Source organism: Streptopelia decaocto (assembly GCF_964273445.1).
Source record: "Streptopelia decaocto genome assembly, chromosome: 1".
NCBI classification, from domain to species: domain Eukaryota; kingdom Metazoa; phylum Chordata; class Aves; order Columbiformes; family Columbidae; genus Streptopelia; species Streptopelia decaocto.
Genome location: NC_138663.1, coordinates 94297427 through 94322257, shown reverse-complemented (window position 1 = coordinate 94322257; position 24831 = coordinate 94297427). Strand labels below are relative to the sequence as shown.

The following is a 24831-nucleotide window of genomic DNA, read 5'->3' as shown; positions in this document are numbered from 1 at the left end:
GGTCAGCTGTCCCAGCTGTGTGCCCTCCCAACGTTTTGTGTATCCCCAGCCTCCTTGCTGGTGGGTTGGTGTGAAGAGCAGAAGGGTCTTGACTCTCTGTAAGCCCTGCTCAGTAACTACCAAAACATTCATTTGTTATCAACACTGTTCCCAGCACAAATCCAAAACATAGGCCCATACTACTATACTAGCTACTATGAAGAAAATTAACTGTATCCCAGCCAAAACCAGCACACCTTGCAATCTGTGAAAGTTAGCAAAGCTTCTGCTTTCTTTAAAAAAGAACTAGTGGAGGGATGCAAAGAGAGTCTTGCAATGATTGAACTGTTGGAACTAGAGAATAATCCTTGGTATTTCTTGAGGTGAAAGAAAGGGACATTGAGAAACTGAAGTAAGAGAGCTCTAGGTTAGCATTTTAGTTATGTGAATAGGTAGGAAAGAACTGTTATAGAGAGCTAATCTGCAAGAGTTTTAGATGTAGGTTGAATGTAGAGCTCTTAACAGAGATGTAGACCCAAGCTGACTAAAATGATGTGTGAGGATAAGGAGTACAATGATAGTGCTATGAAAAAAGGAAATAAATTGAAAGATTTGCAGTGGGAGGGAAATGAGAACCGTGCAGGCTGGCATGGAGAGTAAACTGATAGCCAGACATCAGTAAAGACCTGGCAGAGGAGGGCACAGAACTATGATTTGAAGAGAGTGAGGTTAGCTTAACTGAAGGGAAGGAGATCCGTGAATTGTCAGCACAGGGAACATTGCTGGCTTGAATGTAGCTTGTTGTGAAATTACCTAGAGATGGGAAGCAGAGGAAGATGGAGAAGAGGGTAAAGCACAGAATCTTGAAAGCAAGGGGATGCAGTGACACACATACAAAGTGAGATCAGAGGAGAGCTGGAAGATGAGGCAGCCTCCAAAGTCAAGAATAGTACAGGTGGCCATGTCAAAGCCAGTGACTCAGCTAAGAGGACAAGGAAGAAATATTGCTTCTAGTTTCACGGAAGAGGTCTATGGAGTGGACTTTAGTGAGAGTGAATTTGTTGGTAATAAACTGAAATGCTCTAGTATTATAAAGTATTTTTAATGTTCCTGTCACTGACTTAAGGAAAAAAAAAAAAGGAATAGGTTTAGGGCCATGTTCTGGCCTGAAATGAAATCTGCATTTGACTGTAGTAATTTACATTACAGCTTAGTCAAGGAAAATCCTGTTTTCAAATACTTATGTATACACTAACTCAGGGGAGAGCTACATGACCTGCAGGGCTTTTTGTCTTACAGGGTAAACTGATTTCCTTTCCCTTAAATAAACACATGTGCATACATACCAAGGAAAAGAAGCTTTATGTCTGGTACACTGACACCCAAAAAGCTATTGGTTAAATCTATAATCACTTCATATGTTTACATAGACTTTGATGTTCTGTCATTGTACTAGTCAGACTGCAGAATAAGTATCTTCTCACTTAAATGGTTGCTAAGATTATCCCATGTTTTGAACATTGCACAGAAAATCTACTGACTATACTCTTCTGACACAAAGTATATGCAGTCGGTGTATATTCTGAAGTGTGAGCAATTAGTATGTCAATGCAGAGAAGAATTTGAAATACTAAATATGTGCTAAAGCTTATAATTAAATAGATTACTTCAGTGACACTTGTGCAAGTTGTTTATTTCCATTGTAACTACCAGGGCACCGTATATTTCATCCAAACTAATGATGTAGTTGCATTTAGAAAAAACCCTCAAGTATATTTTTCACGTTTAATAATTTCAACCAAGATACACAAGCAGTCCACTTGTTTGTTGTATTTTGGCATATATTATTCTTCATAGGAAGAATAATTTGACTTTTCAGTTATGAGGTACACTGCTGGAATATTAATTTTTTGCTTTGTGAGATTTCTGAACAGTATTCAGAATCTAACTATTCAGAAAACAGACTGCATTCAGAAGTATTATCACTGACCAATAATGACAAATTATTCCCTACTTCAGCAATAATTTAACGTTCAGTAGGTATACATCTGAGTAGTAAACTGATTAAAATGCTCCTTTTATTTGAACTTTTAAAGACATCATTTATTACATCATACAGCTGTTTTAAAATATTTTGCTAAATGGAATTTCACTTTTCTATTTCTTACTAAAGTCTAAGATATATACTGTGGGAGTCTCAACAGCAGCACACTAGTTAAGATTGCCTTGAAATATACAATTGGACTGTGATAATTTTTATTTTATAAGTTAACAGAATTTTTATTTAGTTTTTTTTTATTTAACTAAATATTTTTTTTATTTAACTTAACAATTCCTTAGGGATTACATGAAATTTGGTATAAATATGTATGCTAATTCATGCTGACTTATAACTTCACATTTCTTTCTCTTTCCTGTTACCTTCCCATGCCTATAAGCATTCTAATAGTAAGTTGGAGACTAGAACCGTATAATGTAAGCACATGCAAAGCTAGATCCCTTTCTCTAATAATTCTGGAGTTATATCATGGTAAGCCTTTGACACATCTCAGGATCAGTTAGCTGCTTCTAACAAGTATGTTTCAGGAAAAAAAGAATGCGTTTGAAAAGCTTTTTGTTCCCCTCGTTCCATCAAAGCCCAACTTTCAATCTGGTTTCCTGTGCAAACATACTGCTGTGAATGTGTCTCTGTGTTTCCCACCTAATAACTTCTGAATGTGCTTAGCAACTTCAGACACTTCTGACAGGGGAAAGGATGGTGGTGAAAGGAGGCTTGATTTCTCAAATATAATTAAAATCCCTGAATTTTCATCAAAGTCAGTGGCTGGGAAGAGAAAAAGAAACCCTATTAGTATTCCCAGTGAGGGAAAGTGCAGTCTGAGCCCACACTTCTTTACACACTGAAAAAAAATTCATGCAGGTGAATGTCATTGTAAGTTATGGAAGAAAGCTTCAGCTAGAGCTTTCTACTCAGACAGAAAGTCAGTCAAACTTAAGACACAAATTGGTAGGAAATAAAGCTTTATTATTTTCCAGTGCTCATAGAGCTGCTTGTCAGTAAAGGAAAGGTTCATCTCACCTCACTTTTCCATTCTGCAGTGTTGATATCTTTATTTCTATGCCCAGCTCTCACTGTAGTCAATAGAGACAAGTAAGTTTTAGAAGGTGATTAATTTCATCCTAACACAAAAAATAATAAAGGTAAAACAAATTCTATCTTAGAAAGGCCAGTAGCTCAGATGTAAAAGTGTACAGGTTTGTCCCATGACATAGATTATTTTCTCACATATACATGAATTACCTTAGTAAGGACAGTTGTGATGAAGCATGCAGGAAAGGGTGTGGAGTTTCTATTAGAGAGGGCATCAAAAGGCAAACCAAAAATAATTGGGGAATGGCAGGCAGCAAAGCCCTAGTGCCTCTCGGCTTTAGGAAGATGCAGGGAAGAATGATTAATGTTTTTATTCCACCTGGGAGAAGATATAAAATTAATGTACAGCTGTTTGTATGAGTAAATTGTATTTGAATTCTCACGTAGGTAATGTCATATGTGCTGGCATAAACAGTTTTTGTTATCCAAAAAATTCTTAGTTTTTGCAGTTTCATACAGTTATTACATCACATGCCAAGTTTCCAGCTAATTACGACATCCTCAATTTGATTAGACAGTCACTATAGCTGCTGAAAAAGAGTTTTACTGAAAGATAATTGAAATTAGAATGTGATTTTCTAATTAAAAATGGTACTTTAAAAGAACAACTTGCAGGAGATCCAAACACAGAGTTTATTTAAATGGCAGGAAGAGACATGAAGTCTGGAAAACTAAGAGAATGCTGTAAGGATGAAGCTTACATACATTTGCTGTATGAACCCTGACTAATAAGCCTCCGAAGAGAGTATATTAATTCTCCTCATCTTGAGCTTGCTTGATCTCGTGCTTCATGTTTGCTTGCCAAAGCATCATACAGACATTTGTTATTACATCAGAATCATGGTTTTATATGACATTTCATTTTCTTAAATGATTTGATATTTTTAATAGAGCTAGCAAGGTGATTTGCCCTCTGTTACTAAATAATGTCTTCCAACATGGTCAGAAGAAAGGAGAATTTGTGTTTATGTTATTTTCATTATGATGCATTTGAAAATAGAACTGCTTAAAGGAAGTAGTGCTCTTAATGGAATAGTAAATAGCTTTTTATTTTTTTTTGGTGCAAATTAGATGATATTTCTCACACAGAAGATGCGGTAGTATTTACTATATCCTTTGCTTTTTTATTGCTTGAACTTAGCAGTGATTTCTGATAGCTTTTAAAAATTATTATCAACCTGATTATATTTATACATTATAATTAATGGAATATTGCGTTAATTTAAACAGAACTAATAAACCACTTGAAAACAACTTCCTGGTCAACACTTGCACTTTTTCAGCTTCAGTGAGGTTTACTTAACTAGAGATAGTCTGAAGTTTTAAACAGGTATGTAGCAGTTCATTAGGCTAAAATGGTAATGGTTATGTAACGTCTTTACTTTTAAACTGATAGTGAATAAGAGAGACTAAGAGCTGCTTTTTTGGTGGAAGGGACAAAAGCTGTTTCTGAAAATAGATAAGGTTTTTCAGGTTCTTGGTTTTCAAGGAAAGTGCCATGGTATTTTGGGTATTCTGTTTCTTTTTTCCCCCTTCCCCACCCCCATCCTCCCTCCCTCCCCCCCCCCTTTTTTTTTCCCTCCTGGATTCATTTGTTCTTAATTTTTTTTTATTTTTTTTTTTTACTATTTGCTGATAATGACGGCTGAATGAAAACTGTTTGAGGCTCAAAACCAAGTGATATCCATGCACTTAGTTTTCCTAGTGCTATGCAAATTATCTAAAGAATACATTTTCCAAAGGCAAAGGGAAAAAAAAAACCTTAAATTATTCCAAACAGTCAAGAAATATTCATATTCCATCTCTAGCACTGTGAGGATATTAATCGCAAGCTTTTGCTCAAGACTTTTTTTCATAATATTACAACTGAAATGAATCTCTGTGCCTTCTAAGACAGGAAATTCAAAAGTCTGTTGACCTTAGCTGAAAAAGACAAATTTGGAGAAATAAACTAAAATGGAAAATGTCTTACACATATCTGAAACAATGATCCTGATATTTTAGAAAGATAATAATGTGATTCTGTGGTGGGACTTAGGGATGGTTCAGAATCACTCAATTACACTTAAACCAACCACTTGATTGTCCAAGCTGTTCAAAAGGAAGTGAAAAAACTAAAACAGTAAAGGAGTTGCATGTAGCATTACTGTAAATGGTTAGTCTAGACCATCTGGTCTCCTGCATAACTCACTTGTTGAGGAACTTCCTTGTCACTCCTGCGCCATTTCCTGAGCTAAGTGTAGGTCCGTGAAACAATGCCCAGGGACATGGGTGCACACTTGCATTGTTGGCAGCAACCCAGCTCTTCCACTGCAGAGATGGAGATACAAGGAGGAAGGCAGAAGTTAGAGAATCAACTAGTTTAGTTTTCACCCAGTTGTTGAAAATATGAAGATAATAAAATTTCTTTATATTTTTTTAAAAGGTCTAATAATTTCTGTCATTCTGTAATCCTTAATTCTGATGAAAGCCTGAGTAACACTGAATATAGTGTGGGTTAGAAGTATGGGTTAGATGACAACAGTGGGACTAATGCAGTCTTTCTCAAAGAAACTTCTGCAAATTTAGTGCATTTTTAGGAGTTGAGCATTGGAGTTTCTCAAGCTCTGACCTCTCTTCTTGAAGCACCTTGAGGGTTATCTGCCATCTATAACAATTAGACAGTGAACTCCAATTGGTGCTTCTGATTGACTTGCAACACCTGTGAACTGGTCAAGCAGCTACCCCATGTTAAAACATACTGCTAGTGATATTTATGTGTGTCCCTATACTATACTTTTTCTATCTTGTCCATCTGTTAGGTCTCCTCTTTTCATCATCTAAGAAAAGTTGGTACATCTGAAGGAATATGTTTGTCTGATATTTATTTGCCTAATGCTTTGTATGTGGGAGCTTTAATGTGCTGAGGAGTTGATGCACTTAGAATACAATTCGGTTGATTTAACTTTAATTTTCTAGTGCACTAAAAATAAGACTTGTGATTAATAAAATCTTACCTCATAGCGAGTGCATAAGAGCTCAGATCTGGGGCTTTTCTGAGGTAGGAAGACCTGTACACTGCAATGCACTGTGGTGGCAGGGGGGGCTTGGGAGGTTCCAGCTGCCCCCTTCTTTGCCTTTGGTTGGCATCTCATGATGGGCTGGAAAGAAGCTTCCAAGTGCACCCTGCTGGAATGAAAATCTCCACCCTCTGTCCTTGTCTTAGCCTGGGTGGCCTGAAGCACAGAGCTTGTGGTGGAAACTGGCCTTACAAAATCAGTAACCCTTTATCAGAAGGTGTCTGATGAGTTCATAATGAAAAATAATCATTAATGCACAGGAAACATCCTTCCACTTTTTAATTCAAAATGCAATTACATTGCTTCTTTGTCCTGGTAAACTACTGTACATGAGTTCTCTATTATCACATGACACATGAATAGGAGTCTCAAAGTGGTGAGAAAGAGGAGAATGGGATGGAACATTATTTCTTATGTAAATCTGTTTATTTAGCAAAGTCCAGGGCTTCTAAAATAGTTGACAGTGCTCTGCTGTAATTATTAAAGAATTCACTGATTAATCCCTAATGTAAAATATCTTCTTCTTCTTAAAAAAAAATTGCTTTAATCAAATTAAACATATAGGGGGAGGGGGTGGGGCAGGGAAGGGAAATTAAACAAGCAAACCAAAAAATGAAACACCAAAACAAAACCAAACCCAAACCCTAAGAAAAGTGCCCTGAGATGCCATTTGTGGGGCTTAGGATTAAGGAAATTAATGGAAGTAACATTCAGGCAACTTCCATTCCTGAATCTTCACTGAGAAAAAGCAAGATAATACAGAGTCAGTAAAGGTAATTTAATTTGAAACATTTTGCAACTAAAAGAAATCACAGTTAATTTCTGCCCTATCCATTATCTTTGGTTTCTTTAGACTATGTAGTAAAATAATGTAGGCTAATTTTTTTTTGTAGACAAAATATTATTTTGAGACATTTCTACAACAGAGAGGTTTGAGCTATAAAAAGATATCTAAACAAAAATGTGGATAAGTCTCAGATTTGTTTTTGTAAAACAAAATGCCTATAATCATCAAAAGTCAGTTCACAGTATGTTAAATGTTTCATAAAATACAGAAACACTAACTGTAAACATTGCAAAACCTGTTTCAACAGTCCCAATACAATTGTTTTTTCACAATAAGTCTCACTAGTTTTGTATAGATCTATCTCATTAGTAGAATATGGGTATCAGAACCATTCAAACAATTCAAGAGAACAATTCACTACCAGGAATACTGAGGTTTCTACTCACAACCAGTACATGAGTCTCTTGAAGTATTGTCAGAGAAGAAATACTTCACTGATTTTCTCTTCTAGCCATCCATGATAATTTTAATCTTAAACTCAGATTCACAACTACACCTCATTACACAGATGTGTAGGGAGAGGAATAAGTATGGCTTTTCCAAGGAGTGGAATCAATTTAATCTGTGTGCATTTCCTAGACTTTAGAAAGGTGTGAAGGTTCCACAACAAAACCAGAAACAAGAAATTGAGGACAAAACTTGTTTTGGGGTCTGCCTGGGGGAGGTAGAGAGCAAATACATTGCTAATATACGGGAATAGATCCAAAGGTGACACAAAGTTGTGATGATAAACTGAAAAAATTGCTAGCAGATCATTTTGAATTTTTATGCCACACTTTATCATGGCATATCCTACTTCTTTAGTAGGACAGAAAGGAAAGTAGTCTGTCTATATATGTTCCCCTAACAATAAAGGGAAAATCTACTCTGCCTCTAGGACTTTCATATTAAAGCACCAGGTAACAGATTGTTAAGAAATATTTGGGGACTCAAATAGTCTTGGCAAAAAAAAAAAAAAGTCATTAATGGACCAGAAACTCATGTGAATTGAAGTTATTGAAACTAAGTCTACTGGTAGAATTTTTTTTGGTGTGCATATTTAAGTTTGCAGAATTTATCTCATCTCTGGTAACTGTAATGGTAAACAATTTGCTGCACATTGGCGGTAACAACAAACACCATGTTTGTAGTGCTTTGGTCTCTTTGGAGCACAAATGTTATAAACAAAATCAAGTATGTCACATTGCAGCATGGAGAAAAGTCAGCTGATTAAAACAAAGCTAAATTTCAGTCTGTGACATATTCCTTTTTGCCAACATAGAGTATATAAGGTCACTACTTTTCAAAGAGTCACAACAATGCTCCCTGGCAAAGAATGGAGTTATTGTTTTGATGATAAAGTCCTATAGTTTTGACAACTCATTTTGGAGCTTTAACATTATATAGTGTATGTTTCTTGGGAGTATCTGCTAATGGAAAAGAGAGACAATATACTCTTTTCAATGGGCTATAGAGATTGAATTACTGAGAAAATTAGGTATTAAAGCAATTTATGATTAAAGAGCTATGTAGACTTTAGCAGTACCAAAACTTAGGGGAAATGGCTTAAATACGAAGCTGTCTTGAAGGACCTTTTTATCTCTAAAGAGACCATATGCATGATGGAAAATATAATTACTAAAGCATTAATACCACACAGTTCTAGTTTTACTCTGCTATATGTTTCTTCTGTTTTCCATAGAGGCTTAGAAAAACAAACAAACAAAACCCCACAAAACAAAAACAACAAAACCAACCAAACAAGGCAAACCAGAAGTGAATATTTATTGTCTTTGAAAGGAAATTCTGAACAACAAAGTGGAAAGGTGTTTCCAAATTATTCCAGTCCATCCACTTAGCAGACTGCAGTTTGGAAAGCAACTAGTGTAACCTAAGATATTTTCTGTAAGTAGTTAATAATTTTAGAGATTTAGCAACACTCAAACTGAATTGCTGTAATTGTATTTTAAAGCTGTAATGGTACAGAAGGTCTGAATGCAAGAGGTCCCCATGGTAACGAGGACTGACAGTCTAATCTAGACTTTGCAAAGGCTCCTTTCTCTAAAGTTTGAGTTTGTTTAGCCCCTCTGGAAGCTGGAATGTTGTACCCACGTGTACAAGATTACTTCCTCCTAGGTGCTGAGGAAAGATCATCCCACTTCAAGCATAAGTGTGAAAAAATGATCTCCCATCCATAGACTAGTTTGTGACTGTTGGTTTCAGCTGAGTAAATTGGGTGCATTAGGTTGTCACGGCCACCTCGTACCAACTCTCTTGTTATACAGGTTATACCAGTTATACACATCTTAGGAAAAGGAAAGTCTTGAGAGCAAGCTCAGTTGGCCATCCTCAATGCAAGAACTTCCTCTGCTCTCTCTTTTCCTGGTTTTCACCTTGCTTGAAGGCTGGTGCAAACCTTTCTGGGGAAAGGATGTGCCCATCATGTTCAAACATGGTTGGTTCACTCTCCATATTGGTAGTCAGGTAGAAAGGGATGCTGTCTTGAGGCATCTTGTGAGCTGCTTTGGGTAATTGTATCATTTATGTCAAGAGTAACCAAATTTTTGCCTTAAGCTGCAGCTAATCTGTTGAAGACCATGACAAGTGTTTCACATCATAGGGCAAATAGATGGAGAAAAGACCAAACTTCTGTAAGTGAAGCAAAGACAGTTACACAGGGGAATCATACTGTCTTATCATAATTTTGGCTTTCCTGCCTTTGGAGATCTTCCAAAAGAGACTACAGATGAGCTATCTGGTGTTCGCTTGGTTTGTTTGTTTGACTCCTGATCCAGCAAAACACTTAAATGTATTTTCTGTGTTAGAGTGGAATTATTCTGATGCTTAAATAAGTCATTTAAGTTTAAGACATTTTTCAGGCCATTGGCTTGTGCATGTCCCTCAATAGCAACAACCCACCAAAGCCTAATCTATAGACTGAGGTAATCTGGATTTGAGTGAGCTATATAAATTTAGTAAAACGCATCTTAACATGTGCAAAGGTTTCAATATAGTTTCCTTTACACCCTGTCACACCAATGAACTTGACTTAAATAATTCTCTTTCTCGTTTAAATGTGGGCCATTTATGTTGGTCATGGGGCCCTTAAGGCCAAACGTAGAAAGCTACTATTTTTCCCCCCCCTTGTCACCTAGATACAAGCTTCTGAACAGCTTGCCAAATTATTAATACAGATTTGTTCATTTAAAGGGATATTAGCATCACAACGATCATAGAAAAATAACTTCCACAAATATATCAGTCTTATGTTGCTCCTTCCCAGTAAAATGTCACTGTTAGTTCTGTCTCTGTTTTCAGTTTTGTTTCTGTACTTGAGCTTCTGTTCTTCCCTGGCTGTCTACAGAAATTCAGCATTTCCTGTTAGAGTTGTATGCTTACTTTTAAGTGAAAGATCAGATGCTACTGTCATCTAATAACTAGTGTCTTGATGATTTTTAAATAATCAGAGTATTTTTTTTGCTAGAATTGATGTGTATTCAATTTTTTTTTTTTTTTTTTTTTTTTTTTTTTTTGTGGTGTTTCATCCAGGTTGCTAGCTTACCATATATGTATAGGTTTAGATAGTTATCAAAGTCACTTGTTCTGACAGTTCTGTATTTCAGCTCAGACAGAAACCTAGTCATTTGAATCTTTCAGGTGGAGCTGACAGACTAGCTGTCCTCTTACAATGAAAGGCTGAAATTTTTGAAGACCAAGGAAAGGCCCGTTGCTTGTTCCACATGTAAAAGTGTTAAGGTTACAGGAAAACACCTTTAGGAAGATATTCTAGATTGTGGAAGGCAAAACCTAATACCTTTACTTTTTCTCACTCATGATCTGATTTTACCTATCTCAGGCTTACTCCTGGTAGTGACTGTACAGGAAATCTTGGCATACACTCAAAACAGATAGAATATAAGGAGAAATTATTATAATTTTAGCAATCAGAAGAAAATAGGATTATAGGTTTTGTTCTGTTCTGTGGTTTAAATGACACAGTAACTCCTGTGTATGGAAACTAGTAGGTAACCACACTGTAATTTTTGTGTAGTTCCAGACTATATGAAATCCACAGCAATTTAATGTTGTATTAATGCTCCCTTGCAGTTTTAGCCACCTATTTTTTGATCTACAACAGGTGCCATGGGCATGTGATAAACATTTTGAATCGGTTTTCTTAAATTTCTTAGTAAAGTCCATACTTTCCTTTCAGATAAACTGGATCAGTATGTCAAAGAATCGGAATGATAGAAAAGTTGACACAATCAAAATAACAGGAGATTCATAAAATAATCTGCATTGAAAGAAAGGGAGAGAAGAAATAGGATGGCAGGAAGGTGATCCCAGGTATAATAACAACAGAGAAACTGACCAAGAGGAAAATTCCTAGTGGCTTTGAGAGTAAGGCAGACAACAAATTTAAAATATTTCCTTAAAGGCAGGGAATTAATCAATAGACCTTTTTTTTGTTTGTTTCCAAGGAATTCTGAGGTGTTGGTTTTTTTTTTTTTTCTGTTTGTGTTTGTTTGTTTTTTAACAATTGAGATGAAAAAGTCAAAATAAACTTTTGAGAAAAATCTCTCTATAGGAGAATTTGACAGCAAATAATCACAAAGAAAATGAGTTATATAAGAATGTTAGTACAAATAATTCATAGATCGTTTTGGATAAATCTGGAAAAACATGGAGAACTTCACAAAATACAATATTCAGAAGCAAGTGTTACATTTATAAAGGTAATTTTCTCCCCTCTCCTTTTTCCCCAAAAAAGGATTTCACTTTGCTATGTAATCCTAGCTGAGTTACAGAAAAAGAACTTGCTCACAGAGCATCTCTAAGGATGGAGACTCCACAATCTCCCCTGTGCCAATGCTCAGTAAACATCACAATAAAAAAGCATTTCCTGATATTCAGAAGGAACCTCCTGTGTTTCAGTTTGGTCCCTTTGCCTCTGGTCCTGTCACTAAAAAGGTCCTGGCTCTGTCTTCTATACAGCCCCCCTTCAGGCATTTATACACATTGATAAGTTCCTCCTGAGCCTTTCGCAGGCTGAACAGTCCCAACTCTCTCAACCTTTCCTCATAGGAGAGATACTCCATTCCCTTCATCATCTTTGTGGCCCTTTTTTGGACTCCCTCCACTATGTTCATGTTTCTCTTGTACTGGGGAGGCCAACACTGGAGCCAGCACTCCTGGTTTGGCCTCACCAGTGCTGAGTAAAGGGTAAGGATCACCTCTCTCAACTTGCTGGCAATACTTTACCTAATGCAATCCAAGACACCATTCACCTTTGTTGCTGCAAGAATACATATGTGGGCCACGTTCAACTTGGTGTCCATTGGGACCCCCAGGGCCTTCTCTGCAAAGATAAGGTTATACCTTCTACAGAACTCACAGTATGAAACCAATATGAAGCACTAAAAGCAAAATTTTAAGTCTGACGAAAAGTCAATAAGTTGAGTTTAAATTGTACATTAAATTGCAAATACAAATGACAGTAGAAGTTAGCTTTATCTCTTTTTTAACTCTTACTCCTGACAACCACCAGGCTTCTTTCACCATCAGTGGTTTGGTCTTAGGAGATTTCTGCTGTTACTTTTCCACTGAGGAACCACTGAAGGTTCCCTATTTCCTTGGAGGCATGGTTCTTCCACAGATCTGCTCGAGGATGCCCTGACTGTGTAAGTTATGAGCTGTCAAGAAAAGGCAGTGCCTGTAGGAGTGGTTTTTTTGGATGAGAATGTTTCATATGTCATGTCCCAAATCACGCAGAACAGGGCACTGGACCTGGGTCTTGTGCATCCCAGGTCCTGCTGGCTCTTGAAGCATCACAAAATAGACCTGCAAGGTACTCTAGGAAATCAGTTTGTCCAGGAAAACACAATTTACACTACAAAGGCTTTGTTATACTTGTTTAGCAAATAATATTGGATGAATTTAAAACCTAAGAAAACTGTAGTATTCACATCCGTAGATACTCATTAGAAATGGGATTTATTCCCAGAAGAATCATGCACCAGTTTCCTTTTTTTCTAAGCAAATACGGGGCCATAAATCTTGCAGAGAGGCAGGATCAGAAATAACTAGGTCATTACCAGTGAAAAGCTTCACTTTCCTTTCTGTTTTTGTGCCCATGTTTGACTTCTAATACATACTTCACACTTACCTTCACAGTTTCATCTTGTTCATTTCAAATTCTCATTTTAATTTGTCAAGAACATGCTGAATTCTCTTCTCCATGGAGTCGGGCATCTCTCCCGTGCTGGGGTGATTTGCAAGGTTTTCACTACTGGATTGCTGAAGTTATTAATAAGTAAAATTTTGTCCAAGACAAATCCCTGGGGCTCTCACTTGAAATGCTCTCATTATCTTTCACTGAACTAACATCTGGTTGTTGTGTATATTTAAGCTGAGAGATTTCATTTAGATTGCAGCTTTATGTATAAGCTTCTAGTACAAAGAGGAGGAGGGAAGAGTAGGATGAATGCCAGATCCTGTCATCCATCCTTTCCTTGCGTCTGATGCCATTTCTCTGCCGCAGTGAAAACTCCCTGAGCTGGCTCTGGAGAGTTGGGATGAACCTTTTGTACTGTGTAGTAGGTGTGTAGCTCCCTGTCTGCTGAGGAGAGGAAAGAAAAGGCTGCCCTGTGCAGGACCCATCTGCCTTGTTCCCTTAGTTTGTGCATAAAAATGTTGTGTCAGATGCTGTTACAAGATCATGTAAAAATACATTTTAATGCCAAAGATGCTAATTAGTGTTTTTTATGAATCTGAAGTTTTAACTCAAGAAACTTTTCTGTGACTTCTAAACTCTGCTGAGTCTTTTTCCTGGGCAAGAGCAACAGAATGACATGGTGCTTTTTAATTCCAGGGAATATACTGAAAATGGGAGTTGCTGAAAGTAATTTTTGCATTATTTAAAATGCATTCTTAGTATAACTAAAGAAAACACATGTACTTAACTATTATGTTGTATGTGGCCTGGGCTGTATCACAACTGTATCTTCCTTTGGGGGAGAGCAATGGGTAGTGTAGTAACATAATAGGGCATTGAATCAACTCAAGTAATTGATTAACTCTACAGTAACTAATACTTACTGACTGAGCTTTATCTCTCCTCTCTCTGGTACACAAATTGCACATTGAATTTGATCCAATTACATTAGTGCTCTGGCCAGCGAGCCTGAAATTCAGACCTCAAGATGAGGGGTAATTGTCCATGCAATGAGAGCAATGGTGTCACAGTTGTGCCCAATACAAGCACCCACACTGAGTGAAATGAGGTTCCTCCCTGGACTTGCTGTATCCAGCTCCAGCTGCACATTGGACTGGCACAGTGATAGTGGGGGTATGATCACAATTCCTGCATCTTTATATGTGGCCCTGCTTAATTCAGCCATTTTCTTGCAGGGACCTCCGACGAGCTGGAGCTAGCTTTTCTGTTCCCTCTCCAGTGGTCAAGTAGTCTTTGAATCTTTTTGGATCCTTCCCTCCCCTTGCCAGTCTTTACAAAGGCATTATATTGCCATTCACTGCTGAGCTGCTATGTGTTCTTCAGGGAGATTTGTTAGGTTGCATCAGTACAGATGAAGACCTGTTCTGTCCCCAGTCCTCCCAGTACCAGCTCATTGTTTGCTGTGAGGTCAATAAAATTCTGTTTTCTGTCAAACTACAGCCAGTTTTCTTATGAGAGTTGCAGCCATCTCCGGTTCACCCACCTGTCATGTGGATACTGCTGCAGGGATCATTAATGAGATATACCGAAGGATGTAGAAAGATTTTTTTAGCCATGCTATTTCATTTCTACAGCCACTGCTGGTTTTCCTTTTTTGTCCTATGTGGACACTTTTATCTTAGTGAAATTAGGAGAGATCAGAGATCAGATTTGCTGAGAGAAGGAAGGAAAGGGTCTGAGAAGCAGTTGGCTAGCCATCAAATTTATTAATTAATTTTGCATTATTACTAAAATAATTCCAGGAGATGATCTTTTACAATATTATCAGCTTGATCATGGTTTAGTGACTGAATAATCAAAGAATCCTTTAGGTTGAAAAAGACCATGATTTAGCTCTTTCAGGTACTGAGTCATTCAAAAACAAGGATCTGACCCATCAGTCTGGAAAAGAAATAACACTTACCTGCAGTCTATTTGTGCATATTCATATGAACCGAAAAAGAAATCTTCCAAATGCATTTCAGACTTTTCAGGAAATATTTGAAATCTATGACAATCTTATGGCCCTTTCTGACAATTTTTCATACCTTTCAACCCTTGCATATGTCCAGCCCTTCCGTCTCTCCTCCCTTTTTCTTTTCTCAATTCCAAATACCAACCTAACACAAATTCCTTTGAAAAATAAAATAATTATACTAATGCCTGTTACCAGAACAACAGAAGAGACCAGCGCACCAGGTCCTAACTCCCAGAGAGATGGAAGACAACTCCTCTGGAGCCAAGCATAGGAACTGTCCTGCTGGGGTACATCTTGCAGACAATATTTGGTCATGGGCACAGGGACACACCATCTTCTTCAGGGAGATGTCAAGGAGATAGAAATGAGATGATCTGTCAGCCTTGACAGTCCTGCTCTTTGCACATTTCCAGCCTTGCAAAGGTTTTCTTTCGTTTGTGGATTGCCTCTTTCTACCAGTATGTGGGATAGGCTCACGTTGGTAATGGGTCAAGAGAGACCATGAAGCAGGCATTATGGACAATTTTGCTCTTCACTAAATAATTTCAACATACTTTTTAGAGTGTTTAGGTTTTATATGTTTCCTAATTATCCTGCAAACTTTATAGGTCAGGGCTGATTATTTTGTGTTTGCAGTGACCCTTGTTCCTGGTAAAATTCCCTTGTCAGTAACTTGAACAAATGGCTGTTAAAGGTGAAAGCACCTCTAATCTACTGGTCTCGTCTATGCCTTCTTCAGTCAGCTTTTCAGTAAAACAGCAATGAAAGAAACATGACGTATGAGGATCTCAAGCTTTAGAGTAATGTTGCATCTGCAGGTATAAAGAACAGATTGCATTGAGCCATCAAGAATTTTTTCATTTCATACAACTGGTTTCATATCTCAAGAAAGTGAAGGCCAGACTTATATGTCCCGAGAGGTCCCTTCTAGCTGTAACTTCCTAAAGAAAGGAGCTATTAATCCACCCTAGCTCAGAAGCTGTTATCCTCCTGTCACCTACTAAGTGGGCACCTCTTCCTTAGCGCTCTGATCAGCAGTGGCAGAAGGGAACAGGCTCAAGGAACCTTCCTGAGGGCTCCTAACAAGCAAGACAAAAAGGCACAACTAATATGCCCACATGTAATAAACAGGTCTTACTTCAAAGAAGAGAATAAATGAAGTTCTGTACTCCAGAGAACATTTGCATGCTTTAATGAGGTTTGTGGAAACTCCTGGCTGAACTTGACAAAAGCAAGTATGAAAGGAGGGTCGTTTGTAGCATGATCATTTCTCATCTCAGTTCTCCCTGTGATTTTAGTAACATAAAACAAAGGAGTGTGATCACAGCAGTTGTACACAGTCCCTTAGTATCATACAATAATGCTTTTAAGTTTCAGAAAACTCCCTTCTTCTCACACATATGCAAGACCTACAAATCTAGCAGAGTAAGACTTGGCCAACTTCACAGCATCCTTTCCACTTGTCTGTCTTTGCTGCCTGTGTTTGTCAGTCTAAGGAAAGCTATAAAATCTGGATGTTATCTGAAAAGCTTAATCTGTGGTGAAAGGCAAACAACTGTTTTGACAGAACAGCAAAGTTTGAGCACTTTTACAGCTGTCCGTGGTTTATTTCCAACAGTCCATTAATATTCAAGTCTGTTAAACCTGGTGAGAGGTGCAGATGAGGAACACCAGGTGTAAATCACTACAGATTTTCAGGGAAACAATTTATTGAGTTTCAGCCTTAGATTAAGTTACAAGTGCCATACCAGGGTTACACACCTAATATGAAGTTATACACGCTGGATGATATATTCTAATGCTGTGTAATTTGTAAGAATTGTTATTTTACCTGTATAATTGCATATTGTCTATGGGGAAACACAAAAAAACCCAACAAGACATGCCAGATGCTGAGAGTAAACTGGAAGAGGTGCCCTGCAGCCAATGAAATTGTGCTAATTCTGACCACTTATCTCTTAAATAGGCTGGAAGTAGAAATGTGAGCTTGAATATTAGACTCCTAGACGTTGTCATACTCTCAGTACATCCATGTTTTTGACACAGCTATAATCATGTTTGAGGCTTGGATTGTGTAGCATAACTTAAATTTCCTTTTCATAGGTTGCTTGGAGAACAAGGTATTGTATCTTTATTGATATTTCCTTTATTTTATTGTTGTTTCAGGTTAGGTTTCCCCATGATGATTGTCTCCTGTACCATCGGGATGTGCTATCTTCTTGTTGCTCATGTCGTAGTCGGTTGGAACTCATAGTAATATATACTTTCAAGACTCAAAGAAGCTTTCTCTTTCATTTGGTTTATATATCAGAACACTAAGAACACATATAACAGGAACAAAATGTCTAAAGCCCCAACATATGGTATCAATCAAAATGATTGTCAGCATCAGCATCAGGTTTGGTCATTCTTAACATTCTGTCTTGTGAACAATTTGCAAAACTAGAATATCAAAATTAAGAGAATCCATATATTTAATTATGAATACAACTATTGTGCAGATGAAAAGGCACCATCAGAAGGGAATATGTTGTGCCTGAAAGTTTGTATTGACACAATTTGAGTATAGTCAGAAATTAAAAACTCATTCACCATAGCAGAGATTCAGTAATTTCTTTTTTAGGGCTTCATTTTTCTTTGTCAATGTATTTAGCTATTTGTATTAAAGTAACTAATATTCAAGCTGTAATAATAGACAGTTAAGCAGAAAGTCTGTACACTATGAAGGATGTATCATTATATACATTTAAAAATAAATACATCTCCTGAAAATGTGTTTTGGAAAGAGTTATTATTTTGAAACTGGGATTGCATTCTATGGAGGCTTTGTTTTTTTTTGTCTTAAGGCTCCTAATCAGCATTAAACTGCTTTTTTTCTTAGAATAAACTAATGCCTCTCTTTTTAGCAAAGTATGGACATAAAATGTGATAAAGCACTGGACATCTTCCATTTAATGATTAATTCACTTCTGTGATGAAGTACTCTAGATCTTTTAATGGGTTAATACACTACATGGAAGAATGAGATCATACCTTGGCTTTGATTTCCTTCTCTCCGATAATAATGTGTTAAACCACATATGTTGTTTTGTATAATTGACTGCCAGAATAGGTCAAACTTCTCATTATATTAAGTCCTGTGAGGCATTCAAGGTCTCAATCCCCTTCTTTCAATACCTTTGTGAGAGTGGTCTTAACTATTGGTGGGTCTATTTTATCCTGAGTCAGAGAAATTGCCAATCTGGTGAGAGCAACCCAAGTGAATGAGGCTGAATTACAGGGAGCCAGTAGAGATGATCAAATGTGGCTTTTACTTGTGCTTAGTCCTCAAGATAACCTGGTGAGAAAGAGGCAGTATCTCTACCAGAGAGGGTGTCTTAATCACAGATCCCATTTTACTCATATGCAGGTTTTATCCCTCACATAAATTTTTCTTTGTTTGGGTTTGTTTTTTTTTTTTTTTTTTAAATTCTGAAATACGATATTAAAAGGCTAATGGAAATGAGGCACAGCACCCATGCAAAGCAAGGCTGGATCCTACCCCTTCCTGGTAGATTCAGTGGTAGCAGAGGAAGCATGTGGAGCAGCAGGTGAAGAGCTCTCACCATTGCACCAAAACCTCCCACCAAGACTTCCAGCCCCACCCATGCTTGAACCCCCTGGATTGGTGAAGTCTCCTCTGACAGGGCTGAGTTTTGCAGCACTGTTGAGAAACCTTGAGGCTGTTCTAACAGTGACCTGCTGCAGATCACAAGATCCCCTGCCAAGAACCAGCATAACTTCCACTTACTTTTATATAATATTAAAAAAAACCCAGCCCCCCCTTGCCCCCCACACCCCCAAACCAAACCCCTGCAACAAATCTGGATTAAAACACAAAACAAATGGGTAAGCCTGAAAGATACTCCTTCAGACAATTTATCTGAAATTGAATTTGTCCTGTCTCACTCTCATTGTCGAGACTTTTCATTTGTAAGAGCAGTTCACTCTGTAATAAATGGAATTCTGTTTCAATTAAAGAAACATTTATGCTAATCAGCTTAGCATTGATCCCTGGTTAAAAATATTCACAAAGTATTTTATAGCCCTCAGCATTTTTCACATTGGAGCAATCTTGGTACAGTCACTGGTTGTGCAAGAGCTGTTGCATTAAGCCCTGGAGAATGCACAATCAGGTTTCTGATAAAACACAGTTGTTTTTATCTGTTTTGAGTGGATTAGTTTTGTTTTGTTTTGTTTTGTTTTTTTTCACTCAAACAATTAGAGGTTTTATTTTCTCTTCTATTCCATTAAAACACCATTGCCTTGTAGGAGTATAAAAATAAGACAATATAACAGCATAACTTACTCATTATTTTTTATTGTTCCTTTAAAGGAGTAGAAAACCTAAAGAAAACCTGATCCTCCTGCAAATCCTAAGCAAACTCATGCTAACAATATGATCACATTAGCTGACATGAAAATGCATGTCTGCATTTACAGTTTGCTGGAAGGAGGAAGATAGAATTGCAGCAATTCATTTCCACTCACTCATCTTGGCAAATGCTCTGGAGCACTATGGTGCGAGAGAGATCTCTCTGGCTTCAGAAACGATACATCAGTGTGGCTCAAATGAGATTTTCTTCCCCTTATGTTACTTGTGCTGTCAAAAGAAGGCAAGTAGTGCACAGGGAGTACAAAATCACGTTGATCACACTTTTAGACAACCAAACTTAAGGCTAAATTCATTCTGCTTCTAGAAATTTTTTATGATATACTATTTTCCTGAGGATTTCCTTCAAATAAACTGGCTTTCCTTCTTTAAACAACTATATTGCTTCATTGTAAGAAGAAGATAAATTTGTTTGTTTGCACAGGTCTCTATGTGAGTGTAATCTAATGTTCAATAAGCAGCAAAATAACAGTGATAAACATGTTTTCCTGGCCTCTTGCTGTTGTTTCTCACATTAGCAGACAATCTGCTAAAATGAAAATTACCCAGGTACTTCAGATCATTTCAAGGTAATGAAGTATATTTTTCATTGGCTTCCATTATAGTTATCACCCTAATCTGCACATCAGAAAGGCACAAGTTACAGTGACAAAACTAGTGTGTGCAATCTCAGAAAAATTAGAGTGAATTTGAAGAGTGGGTGGAATTTATTTTTGCAGTGAAATTCTCTCTAAAAGGCTGAACAAAATATTAGTTAAGTAATAAATTACACAAAACTGTATCATCTTTATATACTCATGGCTGATCTCAGAGGATGGGATTCTCATTTTTCATTGACATCGCCCTAGCCTATTGGGTGACATTCGTTTTAAGCCATGGAGTAAATATAAATATATGACTACTCTGAGATTCATTTACCCTTTCTAAATAGTGTAAAATGCAGTCAGACAACAATATATGAATTACGGCACTGCATGGCAATGTAAACAAAGCCCATTTAAAGAAGCCATCTCCAGCAGATTAGCAGGGCAATTACTGAAAGCAAGGAAAGAAACAGGAACATACTAGAACTTCACCAATTACTGCACTATCTAGCAAAGAACAGCAGTGAGAGTGGCCTAGGGTCATCCCAGCCCGGCATCTCTCTCTGACAATGGGACATGGTAGGTGTCTGTGAAGAACATGAGAATAAACATAAAATAATGTTTTCCCACAATATTATCCCAACTTTGAGAGATTTCTGTGACTCAGACACTTCTTGAATGAGGGATGGCATCTTTATATTGCATTGCACCCGATGGATTTTCCTTCCACAAACTTAGCCAGCTCCTTGCTGAATCTGTGTAAATTTAACATCTGTCACAGGGAGTTTCACAGATAAACTATACACTGTGGGAAAAATATTCCAGCTGTTTGTTTTGAACTTGCCCTTTGCTAATTTAATTTCTATGACACCTCTCTCCCAAGACCTTTCCTAAATCCTTTGATTGGGAAGGGATAATGTATAACCATCCTTTTTCAAAATCATTATTATATAGACCTAATTCCAGTCTGGAGATCACAGCCTATTTGCTCATTTGTTATATGGAAATTCTCTCATATCTTTGCTCATTCCTTTTTTCACTTACTGAAGTTTCACTATAGCCTTTTTGAGTCGCAAGGATGAGAGGTATAAACATTAACCAAGACACAAAGGCACAGTGGGTTTACACGGCATCCTGCTGATTTCTTCTGCTTTTCCATTTTATTCCTGATAATTGTAAGGATATAATTCTTGGACTGTTATTGACAAATAAGATGAGAAATGTGTTTTTATATAAGAACATCTTCTAATAACAAGATACATTTCCTGACTGATTGCTATTAACTTGCATTGTTTATTATGTAAAATTAAATATATTTTTGCTCCTCTGTCTAAATTACTTCACTCCTGTCCACAGTGAATGTCACAGGCTAATTTTTCCTAATAACTTGCTCTTGTATGGGTTTTCTGTAATTCTTTACTATTAACTGTTGTCTGTGCTACTCTGAATAACCCAATGAATTTCACATTTAACCTTTACTTCAAAATCTAGGCCACTTGAAAATAGGTTGACCATTGCAGAGCTAGCCTAACACCCTCTAGGGCTTCATGGAAGGGCCATACCCCTTATCCTGTGGTAGTTTAATTTCTTTAAGAGCTGTTGGACTGAATATATTTACTCTCTATCTTTACTGCAGACAAATCAAAATGAGTTTAAAAGCTGGAAATGTTTTCCTGTACTGCACAGTGAGCTTTGTGAACACCTTGCTAGGAGATATTACTGAGGTATAATTGAAAAAACATTTCTCATTTCTGTAAGAATATTCAAATTATACTGAAGGATTTAGAAACATCTAACTGTCTTGAAAAAGATATAGTGATTTATTCTTTGGGCAGTAAGCCAACTTCAGTTCATATCTATAGAAGAAAACTTGCTTAACTGAATGGATTGTTCCATAGCTACTCATAAAAGTTTATTTTAGACCACACTAAAGCTTCTTGTACCATGCCTTCATTAACATCAAATCTAGTTCTAGAAAGTCATTCTGGTTTTCTTAAAAAAGATCAAAATAAAGTGTATATTTTCCAAGAAACCACATTTTAAAGGTACAGTTAGAAATGAAAATTGACCATCTAGAAAGAGGAAGGTCTCACTTAAGAAATCAAATGTTATTTACAAAGTATTTGCAAAAACTCTTTTCAGACATCTTGTACTGCAGACTTCCTTCAGTGACTCAAAATGATTTTATATTTAATGTATGGGAATAGATTCAGAAAGAAAAGTCTTCTATTTCTTTCTGTGTTGCTAATTTCTGTGTAACCTTTTACAGTAAATGGATTTATTTGTTTGTTTCCTGATTTTACCCAGCTTTCTGAAGTGCTTTAAAAAGGGTAGATTTGGGCTTTGTAAAGAAATAAATACCATTGATCAAATAGCAGGGAATTAGAGTTAGATGCAAACACCATTTATTTTTTTAAAGATACTAACAAAAAATGTGGAAACATCATCATAACAGCTATCAGATGGTTACTTCTTACTTTAACCACCATTAAAGAATTCATAGGTTCCAAATGGCAGAAAATCAGTGACATCTGAAATAGACAGAAAATAAATATTCTAAGTATGGGCCTCTGTTTTTGTTGTAATGCGAAGCTAAGAAAATGATTTGGAACCAAGCCAGAAAACATAATGAAATATCTGAAGCATTAAATTAATATTTCTGAAGTGAATTTACAACAGGAAATTCTAGCAATTCACAATAAGTGCTAACCACCTCAGATGAAGTCAGCATATGAAAATCTGAGTGATTTATTAAGGACAACTGATAATCAACTAGTGTTGGAGATTTATTGAGAGAAGGATTAAAATTTTCCTCTGTAGATATTCTAGAGGGAGAGAATGAGAGAAGAAACCTTTTCTCACACATTTTTTATTAGGGATAATATTATGGGATTAACAATATCCAAAGCCACTCAAAATAATAAGAAGCAAAAGCATTTTTGTACTGTTTAATGTTGATCACATGCTGTTTTTTCTTTTTTTTCAGGTTGCTGTTGCAACTTTGAGAGGCAGCAGTGATTTATTAGCAGTAGTTTCAATTAGTGCTTGCCTAATGAATCAGTAATGGAAAGAAAACCCCCTCAAGATGTAGCCATGGCCATCATTACTGTTATCCTGGCTGGAGCAAAATTGCTGCTGCTATTTTTAAGAAAATCAACAGACATTGGTTTGTTCATGATGTATGGGCTGCGTTAACTGTACAAGATAATAGGCAGAAGGGAGCTGCAGTATGCTATAAACAAGAGGCACAATCAGTGGGGAGTTATAGATTTTTCTCTTTTTTCCTGCTTCTTCCCTTGTCTCTCCCTTCCCTCTTGAATTTATTGTCCAGCAGATATTTTCCCTTTCTAGACATCTGCTATTTTGAACTTTACTCCTTGGTCATTTGCATTCTGTTCCTCCAGTCCACTAGTTGACCAACAAATCCCTAACTTCTTTATTTTGTCTCCAGCTCCTTTCTCCAGATGGCCTGTGCCTACTTACCCTTAATAAATTTTAATGGGGGGGGTGGGGGGGGGGCACAGGGAAACCTCTTACTTAACAAGCAGTGTTCAGGACAATGGGTAAAAGTGTTATTTTTTTCCTAAATATCCTAATGTCAGTAATATGCATAGTTATCAGTGAAGTCTCCGTTTTCGTCTCCATCCTTCTATTTAATATATTCACCTATTACACTTTCCAATCCGTAACCTCTCATGGGCATTTCATATAACGGTGATGAAAAAAGTTACAGACACTGATTTGAAGTAAAAAATCACGGGAAGTCTGACATTACTGGGAATCATGAACTTAGACTGGAAACTTAAGATTCTCCTCAAATTGACTCAGAAGTGCTAATACTTCAGGATGTTTTGTTTCTTCTTGTTTTTTCTGCATTCACTTTGGAGCTCAGGTGGCTACAGTGAATTCATTTATTAAGCTCCCAGAATTCCTGAGAAAAGGAATCCTGTGAAGTATTATTTATTTTTTTTTTTAGGTTTATAAATTATGAGTAACTAACTTGGTAGATGGAAATATTTAATTTTGATCCAGATTCTTAATGGTGATTAAAGCTGTGGGTAATGTAATCTCTTTCATACATTATCTGTCTTAAAGGTATGCACATTTCCACAGGCAAAGATCAGTCCGTGATCTCAGGAAACACATGACTGAATATTCATTTTTAAGAGATGGTTGGGAAAAACATTTTGGGCATAATGTGAGCATATATTCTGACCTTTGAGCAAAGTGTTCTCTTGTAGATCCACCAGCTCTGGGCCCAAGCAGTGTGACTCGACTGGCCAAAATATATATGAAGAAGATATTTTTCTGTCCTGACTGTGTGAAAATGGGAAGAAGTATTAATGTGAGACTGAAGAAGAATATGAATAACATGCTGAGGTTTTGTACCATGTCATCTGAAGTCAGCGAAGAGTCCAAATGTAATTTGCTTGAGCTCAAAGACCTCTGTTCAACTACTGCACAGGACATAAGACATGCACATGTAAGACATGCATGATGAGTGCCAGGAAAATCTTGACAAGATAAATTCCAGGTAATAAATATTTTCATTAGAGGCAGTTTTCAGCGCTGCCAGTAAAGAAGGCCACTTGACAGTTCTAGTTATTT

General features: G+C 36.9%; 1 protein-coding gene across 1 annotated transcript in view; it reads left to right on the top strand.

The window, feature by feature from the left end:
- The window catches only part of OCA2 (OCA2 melanosomal transmembrane protein), a gene marked incomplete at its 5' end in the record, with an annotated part of 179585 nt that extends 161626 nt beyond the window's left edge, over positions 1-17959 (top strand). The window contains one exon of the mRNA XM_082057575.1: positions 17374-17959. Coding sequence (XP_081913701.1) covers positions 17374-17461 — 88 coding nt within the window. The 3' untranslated portion in view covers positions 17462-17959. The remainder of the gene's footprint in view (positions 1-17373) is intronic.
- Positions 17960-24831: the final 6872 nt, after the last annotated feature.